The following is a 15245-nucleotide window of genomic DNA, read 5'->3' on the forward strand; positions in this document are numbered from 1 at the left end:
TCCATTTGTCCATGACTTCCTGAAGGTGGGTCCCTGGCTCAGCGCTGAAGGGAGCATGTGATGGGGAGGCAGCAGGGCCAAACCTGAGCAAATGGTGCTGCAACCACATGCATTAGATCACAACACCCAGAGTGGGGAGCTGGGGACCAGCCACACAAGAGCTGCCTGAGCCTGGGCTGAGTGCAGGGCAGGGCCTTGCCTCCTCCCCAAGCGGAGATTAGGGTTGTGGTGTTGGAGCAGAGGGGGCTGCTATGGGTGGTCAATGCCCCCTCATTTGTCAGGGCATTATCTAGTCAAATTCATGGAGCAGGCACTAAACCTATGAATTTTACGATATTGACCATGACCGCTCTGTGATTTTTGATAAAAAAATGCCATGACACATCTGCAGCCCTCATCATAATGAATGAGATTTTGCCAAATTTAAAGCCACCCTGGCTTTTATGGAGGCCGCTCGTTCAAGAACAAACTCTGGAAATCAGGTCCAAAGCTGGTACAGATGATTCTTGTGGCAGTCCAGTCCAGCTCCCATGAAAGCTGATGGAAATCCTTCCATCTCAACAGGAGTTAGATTGGGCCGTTAGGATCTCATCCAAAGCCCGTGAAGTCAATGGAAAGACTGCTGTAACTCCAATGGGCTTTGGAGCAGGCCCTGAGGCTGGAGAGGGAAAGAACACCAAAAGTAACGTTCAGCTTTTAATGATTCTCGGATGATTGTCAATGCGCCATGCGCAGGTACAGCTATCTCCAGAAAGGTTCAGTGGGGGCCTTTCCAGCTGTTGTGGAGCTGCCATGAGAGATGGGCATTGCTCACTTACCTTTGACTCATCAAAGTCAGTTTGGTGATCATTTATTTTTCGCTCTGCATCACCGATGATGCTGGTTTTCAAGCACTCCTGGTAGCAGTCAAGCTTCCTTTCCACGTCACCAAAGTCCTTTCGGTGAGAAAGTTCTCGGTATAGCTCATTTTCCAGGAATTGCAGGATAGACTCACTAGCTTTCTCTTTGGACTTTCCTCTTGATAAAAAGCCAAACCAGGACTTTTCTGGAAACTGACAGATGTCATCAAATTGGGTCCACACACCTAGTAGGAAATAAACATGTATACACCTTCAAATAAATGCCTGTAAACTTTCAACCTTGCAAGGGAGCAGACTGTGGGAGCAAGCAGTCCACAATCGTCACAGAGTTAATGTTTTCATTTGCCATTTTATAGTGCTGTTTGTGCCATTCAGTTAATAGATTCCAAGGCCAGCAGGGCCCTTTGTGCCCATCCAGCCCAGCCTCCTGCCTAACCCAGGCCAGAGAATCTCCTCCAGTGATTCCTGCCTCCAGCCCAGTCACTCCTGGCTGAGCTAGAGCAGAGCTTTGAGACAGGGATGCCCCATCTCACTGACAGACTCCCAGTGACGCAGAATCCATCTTGTTGTAGGGGAGCTGATCCAAAGGCTAATTCTTTCCCCTGGTAAACACGGGCTTCTTATTCCCACACTGAGTTAGTCTCCCTTCTGCTCCCAGCCATTGGCTCTCGCTCTGCCTTTGTGAGCTTAAACTGCCCTCTCCTCTCAAAAATCTCTTTCCCACGTAGGCGCTTGTAGACCAGGATCATGTCACCTCTTAACTTTCTCTTAGATAAACAAAATACATCAAGCTCCTTCAATCTCTCACTCTAAGGCAGGTCTTCCAACACCTCGGACTGTTCTCATAGCTCTTCTCTGAGTCCTCGCCAATTGGTCAAAGTCCTTTTGGACATGCAGACAGCAGAACTGGACAATGTGGATACCAGAACAGGGCCTGAGACTGGAGGGGATGGCCAGGCCAGAGTTCTACCTCCTTCCCATGTCCCCGCTCGCATTATGGCACTAACACAAAGGAGGGAGTAAGCTGCAGCTTGTGAAAGTGTGCAGCTGCGCCCATGTAGCTCTTCTAGTGTAGACCGGCCCACAGATTCATAGATACCAAGGCCAAAAGGGACCACTGTGAGCATCTGATCTGACTTCCTGTCAGACAAGCCAGAGAATGGCCCCAAAATAATTCCTAGAGCATATATTTTAGAAAAACCACTTACCCAAAGAATTGGGCACATCCCACATGCCCCTGGAATCTCTGGGAGGTACTTTGCCTCCCCAAACCAAAATGTTTCCTGGAGCTCTCCTAATTATGGGCTACATCTAAATGGAACAGTATCATTCATTTCTTATTGGGCTGCTCAAAAAAGTTTCCACCTAAATTTATTTTCTATGTGAAATTGACTTGTCAACCAAACAACGAATTGCACTGAAAATGTCTTATTTCCTTGATTTTTTTTTATTTTCATTGGAAAACCCAAACCCTGAAAACTGAACATTTATGGCTGAAAACCCCAATTTTTTTTCCTTTAGACAAAAGCCCCATTTTCTAACCAGCTCTAATTATTTATATTGTAGAATCACCTGAAAGCTCCAGTCATGGACCAGGATCCCACTGCATTAGGCACTATAGATTACTTATTGGGTTTGGGTGTATTATGTATCCGCAGTCACGGACCGGGACCCATCATGCTAGGCGCTGTACAAACACAGTCCCTGCCCCAAGAGCTCACAATCTAACACCCAACAATGACCATGGAGATTCTGTGCTAGAACACTCACTGCACAAACTGCCCACGTTTTCCATTTATTCAGACTTATTCTCATGCCGCTGTAAATCAGAAATGATTCCACTGAAGTCAATGACATTACAATCAGATTCACTTGTACTTATACTTGGAGAGCCTGCAAGCCTGGACCTTCCGTCATCATTTTCCACAGGGCTAAATGTGATTCTTACCTCCTGCTTTGATGGCCGAATCGGGCACAATTAGAACTCGATGGGACTTTTCATTTTTTTGCACTGTTTTATAAATATGCTCTAGTTGAACTGTTCTCGGATCAGTGTAGGTATCAATAATCCCATATTTATAATAGATGGGTTGTCTGCTTTGTAGAGCCGAAACAGGAATTTTTGCTTGGCCTACGATAAGGAGGCCGTAATTATTCTCGAAACTAGGAAAGTAAAACAAAACAGAAGAGTTGGTTGTTTATTTTAAATCATAAAGAGTTTATTTTAAATCAAATAAATAATAGTAAATATATATTAAATAGAATTTAATTTATATATATAAATTCTACAAATTATAGGATTTAATTAATAAATTAAATATTAAATAAAATATTTTAAATCAAAGAAAATAAATTTAAGTTTATTTTGAATAAAGAGTTTATTTTAAATTAAAGTCAATAGCAACCTCCCTTTGACCTCAATGGGCTCATGATCAAAGCCAAATAAGGCTTTGATTCTGCAGTGAGGTCAGTGCAACAAGACCAGAGTTACCAGCCCTCAGAATTTATTGCAAGCTGAGAATCTCAGCTCTCATTTAAACAAAAAGTAAGATTCTAGCCCTCATGATTGCAGAGAAGAGCTTGAAAATGTGACCTGTAAGGGCTGAGAAACCAGAAGATAAATAAAATGAACCCATGACATTTATTCTGTAAAAATCTCATGAGTTTTAAGCCGCTCTCATGATATTAACTGAGAACCTCCGCCCTGTTGCTCGCTTCCCCATCCCCGGGACTCACCTGCCACCTGCAGAGCCAGGCTGGGAGGAGCTGACACAGAGCCTGCCCAATCAGGGAGCGGCGAGGCACAGCAGGAGTCAGTCCCCAGAGCGAGGGGCTGGGGCAGGGAAATCGGGGCACAGTGGGGTGGTGGTGGGGGACAGCCAGGATACACACACAACCAGTTCTCTCCATCAGGGCTGGGGGCGGGAAGAGCAGCAGCTGCTAAGCAGAACTGCTCCTCCAGGCTCCAGCAGCCGGTGCTGCTCTTCCCACTCCGCGGTAGCAGAGGACGGTTACTGCAGGTAACCGGAGTTTTAGCATCTGGGCAGCGGTGCTGGCCGGACGCTGCCAGTTTCCCTTTTCGACCAGACATTCTGGTCGAAAACTGGACACCTGGCAACCCTAGTTGCAGAGTCCCCTCTCTGCCAATCCACACAGGAAACGAGTCTGCTGCAGCCACCGGCTATGAGGTGTTAGTTCAAGCTGTAGCTGCATGTGATTTTCATTCTGGAGGGTCCCTGGTTCAGTCCCCAGTGTGTTGGCTCTTACAATCCTCCCATGGCTCACAGGAGCTGGATACACCTCTCCCCCTGCTGCAGGGATATAGCTAGCTGTCCTAACTGGCTCGGTGCCACTCCATTTTGACTCCTGGACCTACTCACAGCAGCCATTATAGGGGGTGTGGCAGGTCCCTTTGCTTCCCAGCAATCCCAGGCTGATTGTTCCAGTCCACACAAGTTAGAGCTGCCCTAAGTTGTGCCAGGGGCCAAACCATCCCTGGACAGCTCCCAGGAATGGGGGAAACTGAGGTAACAGTTACCAAAGTCTCCCCCCACAGAAGTGCCAAATGGAGCTGTGGTGGTGGACATTTGATTCTGCCCTTGCATTTCATCATGGCTGCCCCTCCCTTACTCCATTCCCAGTCCAAGTTGCTTTCTACAGGCCAGTGGTGACTCTACCCATGGGAATTCCCCAGCTGCTGCCTGAAATATGTCTCATTATCACATCCTGCCACCTCCCCCACCAAGAAAGATCTAATGACCTGTCAGTGTAATCCAACTCCAGCGTCATTTTACCTTATTTCCATCCTAGCAAATTCTTGGTATCTCCCGGGATGACTGTAGGCTGCAACAACAATCTTCTTAAGCTGTTCATTAACGTTAAAATGTTCAGACCATATGGCAACAAACTCCAGAGTCATTGTGTCTTCCATTGAGGAAATGGTGCTTGAAAAATATGGATTCTCTGATAAAATACTAGAAAAAATGAAAATGCCATAAGATAGTCTCCAAACCATCTTCCACACAGCCACCCAGGCATGAAAACCATGAGCAGCTAGGCCCCTCCCCTCTCCCCAACTATGCCCTAAAAAGAGGAGAGATAGTTTGGAATTAAGGCACTGAAGTAGGACTCAGGGGATCTGACTTCAGATCCTGAATAATCTTAGGCAAGAGATTTCATCTTCCCCTGCTCTGCCCCCCACCCATAGCCTTCTTCTTACTACTTAACTAATCACCTCCTAACAAAACCCTCCCCAAACAAAAATATGTGGCACTAACATGACATTTGCCAACCATCCCGCTGCTGTGCGTTGAATCCCAACTCCTCCCCTGTCCTGTCTATTTCAACTATGAGCCCTTTGGGGCAGAGAGTGTTTCTTACTCTGTATCTGTGCAGCCTCCAGCACAACAGAGCCCCGACTTTAGTTGTTTCCTAGGTATAACTGTAACAAATACCCTGTGGCTCAGTTCCCCATCTGGGAAGAATAACCCTTCTTCCATATTTTACATAGTTTCTAAAGTAAGTAACCTCAGTCTTTTCATTCTCTCTTCTTGCGAGAGTGCAAAGCAGGTGGAAAAGGCTAGCAGATCAGCATGGGAGTGCGTCCTACATATTTTGCACTCAGTGTACACAGCGGTAAATGAGTACACAACGGAAAAGGCCACAGAGACTCAGGCCCTGAAGCTCTACTTTAATTCAAAAAGTGAACACAGCTTAACTGCAGATTGGCTCTTGGTGCCCCATAACATTTCTATGGGTTAAATTAAAGCTCTCCTACACATGCTATCACATTAGTAAAAAGGTTTTAAGGACAGAGACTGCATCCAGCCTGGCCCCCATGTAATCTCCCTCAGCAATTCCTGCCTTTGGCCCAATAACTCCTGCCTGAGCTGGAGCAGAGATGCCCCATCTCCATTGACACACTCGGAGTGATGGAGAATCCACCCCGTCTCTCGGGGAGTCGTTCCAAGAGTTAATTTCCTTCCTTGTTAAACACTGGCTCTTTGTTGCCAGTCTGAATTTGTCTCCCTTCAGCACCTGGCCAGTGGATCCTGCTCTGACTCTGTCTGGGGAGAGCCCTCTGTTCTCAGAAATCCCCTCCCCATGTCAGTGCTTACAGACAAGCATCACGTTACCTCTTCACCTTCTTAACTGAATAGATTGAGCCACTTCAGTCTCTCACTCTAAATCCTGTTTTCCAGACCCTGAATTGTTCTTGTAGATCTTCTCTGAACCCTTAACAATTTGGCAGCATCCTGTTTGAGTCGTGGACACCAGAACTGGACACAGGATCCAGTCATGCTCTTGTCAATGCTGCACACAGAGGTGATGCCGCTGCCTGCTTCTACTCGGGATTCTTTCTAAAGACTCTCAATTTTATTACTATGACTGAACATTTATGTTATAGTAGCACCCAGATGTCTCAGCTCGGGATCAGGGTCCCATTGTGCTGGGTGCTGCACAAAAGGAAGACAGAGAATATGTCTACGCTGCAGTCAGGAAATGTGACTGCAGCTCATGTACGTGTAGAATCATGGAAGAATCATACAATCATGGACGATTAGGGTTGGAAGAGACCTCAGAAGGCCATCTAGTCCAACCCCCTGCTCAAAGCAGGACCAATCCTCAAGTAAATCATCCAACCCAAGGCTTTGTCAAATGGCTAGTTTGTACCCAAGCTGGTTTTGATATAGCTAGGGTTAGGGTTAGAGCAAAGCTGGCTCGATTAAGAATAGCCGAGAGCTCACTACATAGCACTTGACTCTCGGGTCTCAAGCTTCATTGATTTTCATGTAAAATCCCTAGTACATCATCTGCTTCTTTTACACTCTTATTTGCACTGCATTTGCTTCACAACATCCATTTCTGAACCACGCAACAAACCTCTCCTCCGATGCCGAGTTCTCTTCGTTTCCGTTACGATCTGCAATTTTTAATAAAGAGCCTTCAGTTACACTTGCAAAATTTCATGTGCTAAAAACAAAGAAAAGAAACTTCAAATTTACAACATATACAGCTCTGAAGTTGCATCTTCATTACACAAACGGGACCTGGCCACAGGTCAAAGTGCCTCAGAATACTTTGTTACACCTTAGCTCACATGCAGTCGGTAGAATGCATTTGACATCTGCTGCTCCAATTGTCCTATTACCCTTTCACCCAACTCCATTTCTTTAGCTAGTGGGTGAGTGGGTGAGACAGACCCCCATTTGTGCCCGACCCACAGAGGATGTGGGCTTGTTGTAGCCCCATTCGGGCACAGTTAGCTGTGTAGCTCAAGCTGCAGCAGCACGTGCTTTTAGCTCTGGGAGGCCCCGGTTAAATCCCCGATGTGTTGGCTGTCATATTTGCAGCAGATAAAGTTTTCTCTCATTATGGTAAAATTGAAAAAAAAAAGTCCCATTAAAATATTTTGCTAAAGCTAAAGTTCGTCTGGGGAGCAGACATGCAGAGCAGGAGTCCCTGAGAGAAAGGGAGGGTTTGGAAGAACAGATCCCTTAGCTCCTTCAAGGTGGGCGTCCCCACGAGAAGAGCTGGGAAGGAGCTGTTCGTGCTGAACCTCTTGGCACACGGCGTGATCTAGATGCCTCCCCGCACCACACCTGAGGCCGCTGGAAACCAGCTGCCTTGCCTTGTAAGCACAGATCCCCTCCCTATGGGCACTCGTTGCTAGGCACCATAGTCCTGGATGTCCTTGTAAGAACCAGGCTGCAGCCATGTGTCGGTGAGACTGCACACGCAGCGACGGCTTCTTGTGCCCCCAAGGAGAAATGTTTCAGCTCAACAGACTTTAGGGGAAAATTAGGCAGATTTTTAAACCAGATTCACAGATCTGAACACCAGCAGGGACCAGACTCCAAGTGATGGAGAATCCACCGCGTTCCCTAGGTGAGTTGTTCCAGTGATTCCCCTCTCTGTTAAACATTGGCCTCTTATTTTCAGGCTGTATTCTTCTAGCTTCACCTCCCAGCCCCTGGGTCTTGTTCTGCCTAGGTCTACTAGATTTAAGAGCTCTCCACTATCAGAAATCTCCTTCCCAGGTAGGTATTTGTAGATCGTGAGATCAAGTCACCTCTTAACCTTCTTTAGGATTAACTAAATAGATTGAGCTTCTGAGTCTCTCACTACAAGGTTTTTTCCAGACCTCAAATCATTCTTGCAGCTTTTTTCTGAACCCTTAACAGTCGCTCACCATCAATGTGGAGACTGAACACACCCCTAGTCTACACTACAAAATTACTTTGGTATAACTACGTCACTCAGGGACGTGAATAATCCACACCCCTGAGTGTCGCAGTTTTACCGACCTAATCGCTGGTGTAGATGAGGGCTATGTCCGCGGGAGAGCTTCTCCCACTGACATAATTACCGCCTCTTGCGGAGATGGAGTTATTAAGCTGACAGGAAAGCCAGGGGTGGGGCATGCGGGACCATGTGCCCCCCCCCCAATTTCTGTGAACGCCAAGCTGCCCTTGTAAAGCTTGCACTGCTCGGCCTGCTGGGAGGGGAAGGAGAGGGGCTCTGTCCTTCTCCTGTTGTACCTCCCTCCCTCCCCCTCCCCCTGCACGTTTCCGGCTCACTTGGCCCCTGTCCCTGGTAGCCCGGCCCAGGTGGGGAGTGGAGGGGATGGGATGGAGACACTTCTCATGCTGAATGAGGGTGGCCTCTCTGGGTCACCCCAGTGGCTGCCTGCGAGAACCCAGCTGGGGAGGCAGTGGCATCCGTCTCCCCGCCCTGGCCTGGCTGCCAGTCAGAGGTGCCAAGCGAGCCGGAGCCCCCTCCCCGCACTTCTCTCCGGCACATTTCCGGCTCAGTTGGCCCCAGTCCCTGGCAGCCAGGCCCAGGCAGTGAAGTGGGTGGGCTGCCCCCATGTCCCCAGCCAGGCTCTCTCACAGGCAGCTGCCGTGGTGCACAGAAGCAACGACATGGAGAGACAACCCTCACCCAGTGTGAGGAGCAGCTCCGTCCCACCCCTGCTGCTCCCCACCCTGGCCTGGCTGCCAGAGAGAGGGGCCGAGCGAACCGGAAATGTGCCAGGTGGGGAGGTGCAGCAGGAGAAGGACAGAGCCTCCCCCATCCCGTGCAAGTAACTCTGACGGGGCGTACACAGTGGCCCCAGGCTGGGGGGGCCAAGAGGGAGTGTTACTGGGGAAGGCGCCGGGAGCAGGTTCCTTTTGTTCAGCCCAAGTTAGGGACATTGCCTGCATGCCTTCCCCTGCTGAGGTGTCCGCAATGGCACCAGAGCTCTAAGGAGTGGGGAAAACTGTGTTGTTGTGAGCCTCTCCTCCCCGCACATCCCGCCCTCGGCCCGGCCCAGAGGCACGTGCTCCCCTCTCCTGTGGCCCCAGCCCCCCAGGAGGCAGCGGGATTGGCTGCCCTGGCCCAGGGAGGTGGGGCTGGAAGTTCCTCCCAGAGGTGACACATGTAATAGTCCCGTACCGCCCCCTCTCCCCCCGCCCGCTATCAGCAGGTTTGAGTCGTCTCTACCCCGTCGGCTTACAGTGTCTTCACCAGAAGCACCACTGTAAATGTGTAGTGTAGGCCTGCCACCGTCTCCAGGAACAATCTCTTTAATGCCATGTACAGAAGTAACCCAGCCTCTCTGCCCCTGCTCGATATCCCACTGCCCCTCTCTCTGCCTCTGCTTGATATCCCACTGCTTCTGTATCCAGGGATTGCCTTGCCACCTTAGGCACAGCATTGCAGAGGGAGCTCCTGTTCAGCAGGTTTCCACAGGACCCCCACGCCCTTCCCAGGCAGAACTCCTGCTTTCAAGGATACAGCCCCCCATTTGGCAAGTGCGGCCTATGTTCTTGCTTCCTGAACCTTGCCTCTGGGCTGTATTAAAATGCGTGTTCCCATGGGCCCAGCTGATCCCGAATGCTCTGTGTAACCACTCTGCTTTGGGCCAAGCTTTGGGCCAAGGACAGATGAACCCGTTTGTGCTGAAATAATGGAATGGTTACCTGCTCTGTGAGGCTTCTCCTCCAGCTCCATTGGCTCCTCTCTCATTGAGCTGCCAGGGCTCTGGGTCTTTGAAAAGAAAGTTTTAAAACATGAATACCAGTTAAAGCACTAAAGTGGTGACCCTTTAACGGCAGGGCCTACGGTGTAACCGAGATGGAAGGAGTGCATTGGCCTGTTCCCTGTCTCTGTGCAGCAGGGAATGCACTCCTGGCATAACAGTCATCTCTGCGTTAACTGAAAATGAGAGAAGCAAGCAGCCTAGTAAAATGGGTGTCTTGGGGGTCTGGCTTTCATTGTAGTGCCAGAGGGCTGGGCTTGAATCCTGAGGCAACCCTGATGGTGAAAGTTATGGGACTCTTAATTTATAAAATTCTGACCAGGTTAGAGAAGGGAGATTAGTCACCCTGTTCTCCCCATCCCCACAGGAACAAAGGAACGTTCGATGAAACTGCAAGATGGAAAATTCGAAACTGATCAAAAGAAATACTTTTTCACACAACATGTGATTAGTCTGTGGAACTCACTGCCACAGGAATTAAGACCAATATCTTGCTATCAGAGACCAGGATGAACTCTAGCATAGTGGGCAGATTATCCCACATCTGTTTTTGTGGGTTTTTTATCCCTTTCCCTGAAATACCTGGTGCTGGGAACTGTCAGAGACAGGGCAAGATGGACCTTGGGTCTGATTCTGTCTGGCAATTTGTATGCTCCTAAACTGTGGGTTAGTTTCTGGGGTTTGGTGTGGACAAAACACAGAGGAAATGTCTGTCTTACCCAAAGCACTTAGAGAATGGCTGATGCAGATTTAATTCTCTTACGTATTGTGCCCCAGTCTGAAGTAACAGCTGATGTTTTCATTATCTTTATAAAAGTCCAGTTCTTCTTTGAATCTTGCTAAGCTTTTGGCTTCGGTGATGGATAGTGACAGTGAGTTCCACAGGCTAACTACACACTGTATGAATAAGTGTTTCCTTTGCTCAGTTTTGAATTTCTCACTTTCAATTTCATTGAACGTACTCTTGTTCTTTTGTTATAAGGCAGGGAGAACAGAAGTGACCAATCTCCCTTCTCCAAACCACTCAGTGCAGGCTTTTATCATGTGTCCTCTTACCCATCTCCTCGCTAAAGGAACCACTCTTCCAGTCTTTTCAAACTCTTTTCATAGAAGAGTATTTCCAGGCCCCTGATCATTCTCATCACCCTTTTGTGAACTTCCCTTAGGCCAAGTCTACACTATAAATTTACATCAGTATAACTAAGTTGCTCAGGGGTGTGAAAATCAGCACCCTAACCCCTGGTGTAGACTGCGCTATGTCTATGGGAGGACACAGCTACCGAGTCTCACAGAGGTGGATGAACTACGCCAACGGGAGTCTCCTGTAAGCCCAGTAGTGTCTGCACTGAAGGGCTTCAGCGGCACAGCTGCTATGTTTTATGTGTACACCTGCCCTAATTCTGCAATAACCCACATGAGATGGGTTGACCCAGCACTGCACACAGTATCCAGATGGGGCAGCCTCACTAGTTTATACAACGGCATCAGAACAGTCTCTGTAATATTCTCCATCCTGTCCTACTACATCTGAACATCTCGTTTGCTTTTTTGAACGCAGCTGCAGTTTGAGCAGAGGTATTCACTAAGTTGTCTATAATGGACCCAAGGACTTCTTCTGAGCTGGCACAGTTACAATAAACTCCTATAAGGTTTATCAGTATTTGAAATTGCTCCTTCTAATGTCCATTACTTTGCCTTTATCATCACTGAATTCCAGTGGTGCAAGTAGAAATCATTTCTTGCCATTACTGCACTCATGGGAGGGACACAAGGCGGGGGGCACGTGACCTCCACAAGTGATCCTCCATGTGACTCCTCTCTGCCCAGCCCGGGGCCCCCACGCTCTCCCCGTCCCCTCCGACATCCCCCTTTGTATATACAAACATCAACATGCTTAACTACTCACTTTCACCCCACATATGTAGTATTCATTTTGTTTATATGGAATATGGGAGTTGGGTGAGGAGCCATTTCAGCATATGTATGACTTATTAAAAGATAAATTTTAAGTAGAACTGTATCCTAAACTGCTTTATGGTATTGTACCCAAACATTGCATTTCAATGTGGGATTCAACTTCCTTTATAGGAACAGACTCCTGAAACTCTTACCACAAAAGTGGTCCATACTCATGCAAATAGTCCCATTGTCTTTAACAGGATTGATCAAATGATTAAGGGTTTACAGAATTAGGTCCCAAGTTTGTAAATTGTTCTGGATGAAACTGACAATGTCTGAGCTGTCAGATCAGAAGGCGCTTCATTCAAATAAAGGTGGGCAGATGTGTGATAAGTCTTAGATCCGTTGCTAAGATGAGGAACATATTTTCAGCAAAGTTCCTGGAGATTCCTGAGGCAGCTGGTTTAAGGCCATCAGTGTCCAGCATTATAATCTTCACTTATAGTTCTCTCACGCACAAAGCTGGAAAATGAGGCATTTGTATTCTTTGTTTTACTGCTCCAGTTCCAGTTAACAAAATGCACGTTCGACTAGTTTGGCTGGAAAGAAGAATTCTGTGTACACTGAGGACAACACCTGATTCCCATCAGGCTGCAGCATTGGGCTGACATCAGAATTCAAACATCCTCTGGTCAATGCAAGCAGAGGCATTCCTCTAGTGATTTGGACTTGATGTGATGCAGTATGGATGTCATGGATAATTCAGACCAAGGGGGAGAAACAGAATAAAAAGCACTGTTTAAACACCTTCTGTCCCTCCCCCACCCCTCCTTTTTGAGGACTCCTGACCAATGTAACAGCACAATACATATGCTAACAAACTTAAACAAAGCCTTTAAGTTTGTTGGCATATGTATTCTGCTGTTAAAGCCATATAAAGAATGAATGCCCTCCCTAGCCATGTTCTGCTCCTTTAAGGAGCAGAGCACAGCCCCCACCCCCACCTCTCCGGAGGGGGAGGCTAGCTCCAAGTCTTTCCGGTACCCCATACCTGCTAAAATGTCTTGCCGGTACTGCGTACTGGAGAGTACCACCCCACTTGCACTCCTGCTGAATTCCCTCTGCCTGGATATTGCCCATTCACCTTGCTTGGTTAGGTCTCACAGATTTTCTTCACAGGCTTCTGCAAATTTTGCTCCCTTTCTACTTAGCCCCCTTTCCAGATATTTACTAAATATATTAAACCACAGTTTCCTCCCACAGACCCTTCTGACACCTCCATAGTTAAGCTATAGCCACGTTGGGAATTGTGTCTTTTGTGCTTTACACAACAACAACAACATCGAGAACCCTCCTCCAGGCACAAGTGATCTCAAATAGAGCTGGGCAAAAGTCTTCTACTTAAACCTTTTTTTCAGTTAAAAAATGCAGATTCAGTGACACCAAAATATTTACCAAATTCATGTAGATTTCGCCAAATTGTTTCAGTTAAAAATACTTTTTAAAATATATTGAAAATGAAGCATTTCATTTTGATATTTCCTAAACAAAATGTTTCAGTTTTTCAGACCGAAACAAACTTTACTTAAAATATAAAATTAAGGAAATTTCATAATTTATCCATTAAAATCCATTTTAAAAGGCTCATAATTGAAATGAAAGAAAATGTTTACTTCAACCTGCAATGAAAATTTTTTCAACTTTTTGATTAACCAAAAAAATGAAAGGTTTTTTTTTTTTTTTTTTTTTGCTTTGACACAAAACAATTGTTTTCCAATTTTTCAGCATTTCCAGTGAACCGGGAAAAAACGTTATTCACTCAGCTCTAGTCCCAAATAACTATGTCCACTGAACATGCAAAGACAAGGCCCAGCTACATACACATGGTTGCTTCGGCTGGTTCCTAACAGCTTCCAAAACACAGAACACAGTGAGCACCACTAGAGGGCTCCCATACTAGTTAAAGAGATGCTACCTTATGCACTACAGAAATCGTCTGTTTTTTCCTTCTCTTTGTTTTCTTTCTTTTAGACAACATCTGATCCATGATAGAACTTTGCTTCTTTATCAACCAGGTTATTGAAAGTTTAAATACATTTCCCATTTACCTGGGATTTAGAGGCTACATGTGGCTGATCCAAATGTTTACGACCCAACCTTTCTTTCACCTCCTTTGGCTGGGAAGCGGAGCCTGTGAGGTTGTCTTTCTCCACCTTCAGACCAGGGAAGAGTACAAAAATATTGCTCGGGCATGCAGGAGTGAAATCAGGAAGGCCAAATCACACCTGGAGTTGCAGCTAGCAAGGGATGTTAAGAGTAACAAGAAGGGTTTCTTCAGCTATGTTAGCAACAAGAAGAAGGTCAAGGAAAGTGTGGGCCCCTTACTGAATGGAGGAGGCAACCTAGTGACAGAGGATGTGGAAAAAGCTAATGTACTCAATGCTTTTTTTGCCTCTGTCTTCACAAACAAGGTCAGCTCGCAGACTACTGCACTGGGCAGCACAGCATGGGGAGGAGGTGACCAGCCCTCTGTGGAGAAAGAAGTGGTTCGGGACTATTTAGAAAAGCTGGACGAGCACAAGTCCATGGGGCCGGATGTGCTGCATCCGAGGGTGCTCAAGGAGTTGGCGGATGTGATTGCAGAGCCATTGGCCATTATCTTTGAAAACTCATGGTGATTGGGTGAGGTCCCGGATGACTGGAAAAAGGCTAACATAGTGCCCATCTTTAAAAAAAGGAAGAAGGAGGATCCAGGGAACTACAGGCCAGTCAGCCTCACCTCAGTCCCTGGAAAAATCATGGAGCAGGTCCTCAAAGAATCAATCCTGAAGAGGAGAGGAAAGTGATCAGGAACAGTCAGCATGGATTCACCAAGGGTAAGTCATGCCTGACTAACCTAATTGCCTTCTATGATGAAATAACTGGCTCTGTGGATGAGGGGAAAGCAGTGGACATGTTATTCCTTGACTTTAGCAAAGCTTTTGGTATGGTCTCCCACAGTATTCTTGCCAACAAGTTAAAGAAGTATGGGCTGGATGAATGGTCTATACTGTAATGTGGATAGAAATCTGGCTAGATCATTGGGCTCAATGGGTAACGATCAATGGCTCCATGTCTAGTTGGCAGCCGGTATCAAGCGGCGTGCCCCAAGGGTCGGTCCTGGGGCCGGTTTTGTTCAATATCTTCATTAATGATCTGGAGGAGGGCGTGGATTGCACCCACAGCAAGTTTGCAGATGACACTAAACTGGGAGGAGTGGTAGATACACTGGAAGGTAGGGATAGGATACAGAGGGATCTAGACAAATTAGAGGATTGGGCCAAAAGAAATCTGATGAGGTTCAACAAGGACAAGTGCAGAGTCCTGCACTTAGGACGGAAGAATCCCATACACTGCTACAGACTGGGGACTGAGTGGCTAGGCAGCAGTTCTGCAGAAAAGGACCTAGGGGTTATAGTGAA

At 47.0% G+C, this 15245-nt stretch overlaps 1 protein-coding gene across 4 annotated transcripts in view; it reads right to left on the minus strand.

Annotated features, from left to right (window-relative positions):
* Positions 1–15245, minus strand: part of LOC114021482 (E3 ubiquitin-protein ligase rnf213-alpha) — a 168566-nt gene that overhangs the window by 120473 nt on the left and 32848 nt on the right. For all 4 annotated transcript variants that reach the window (XM_043549414.1, XM_043549413.1, XM_037899152.2 and 1 more), the window contains exons 12-16: positions 9827–9893; positions 6744–6783; positions 4655–4834; positions 2809–3023; positions 819–1084 (exon numbers count right to left, since the gene is read on the minus strand). In XM_043549414.1, coding sequence (XP_043405349.1) covers positions 819–1084; positions 2809–3023; positions 4655–4834; positions 6744–6783; positions 9827–9893 — 768 coding nt within the window. The remainder of the gene's footprint in view (positions 1–818; positions 1085–2808; positions 3024–4654; positions 4835–6743; positions 6784–9826; positions 9894–15245) is intronic.

This window comes from Chelonia mydas, chromosome 6, assembly GCF_015237465.2.
Source record: "Chelonia mydas isolate rCheMyd1 chromosome 6, rCheMyd1.pri.v2, whole genome shotgun sequence".
NCBI classification, from domain to species: domain Eukaryota; kingdom Metazoa; phylum Chordata; order Testudines; family Cheloniidae; genus Chelonia; species Chelonia mydas.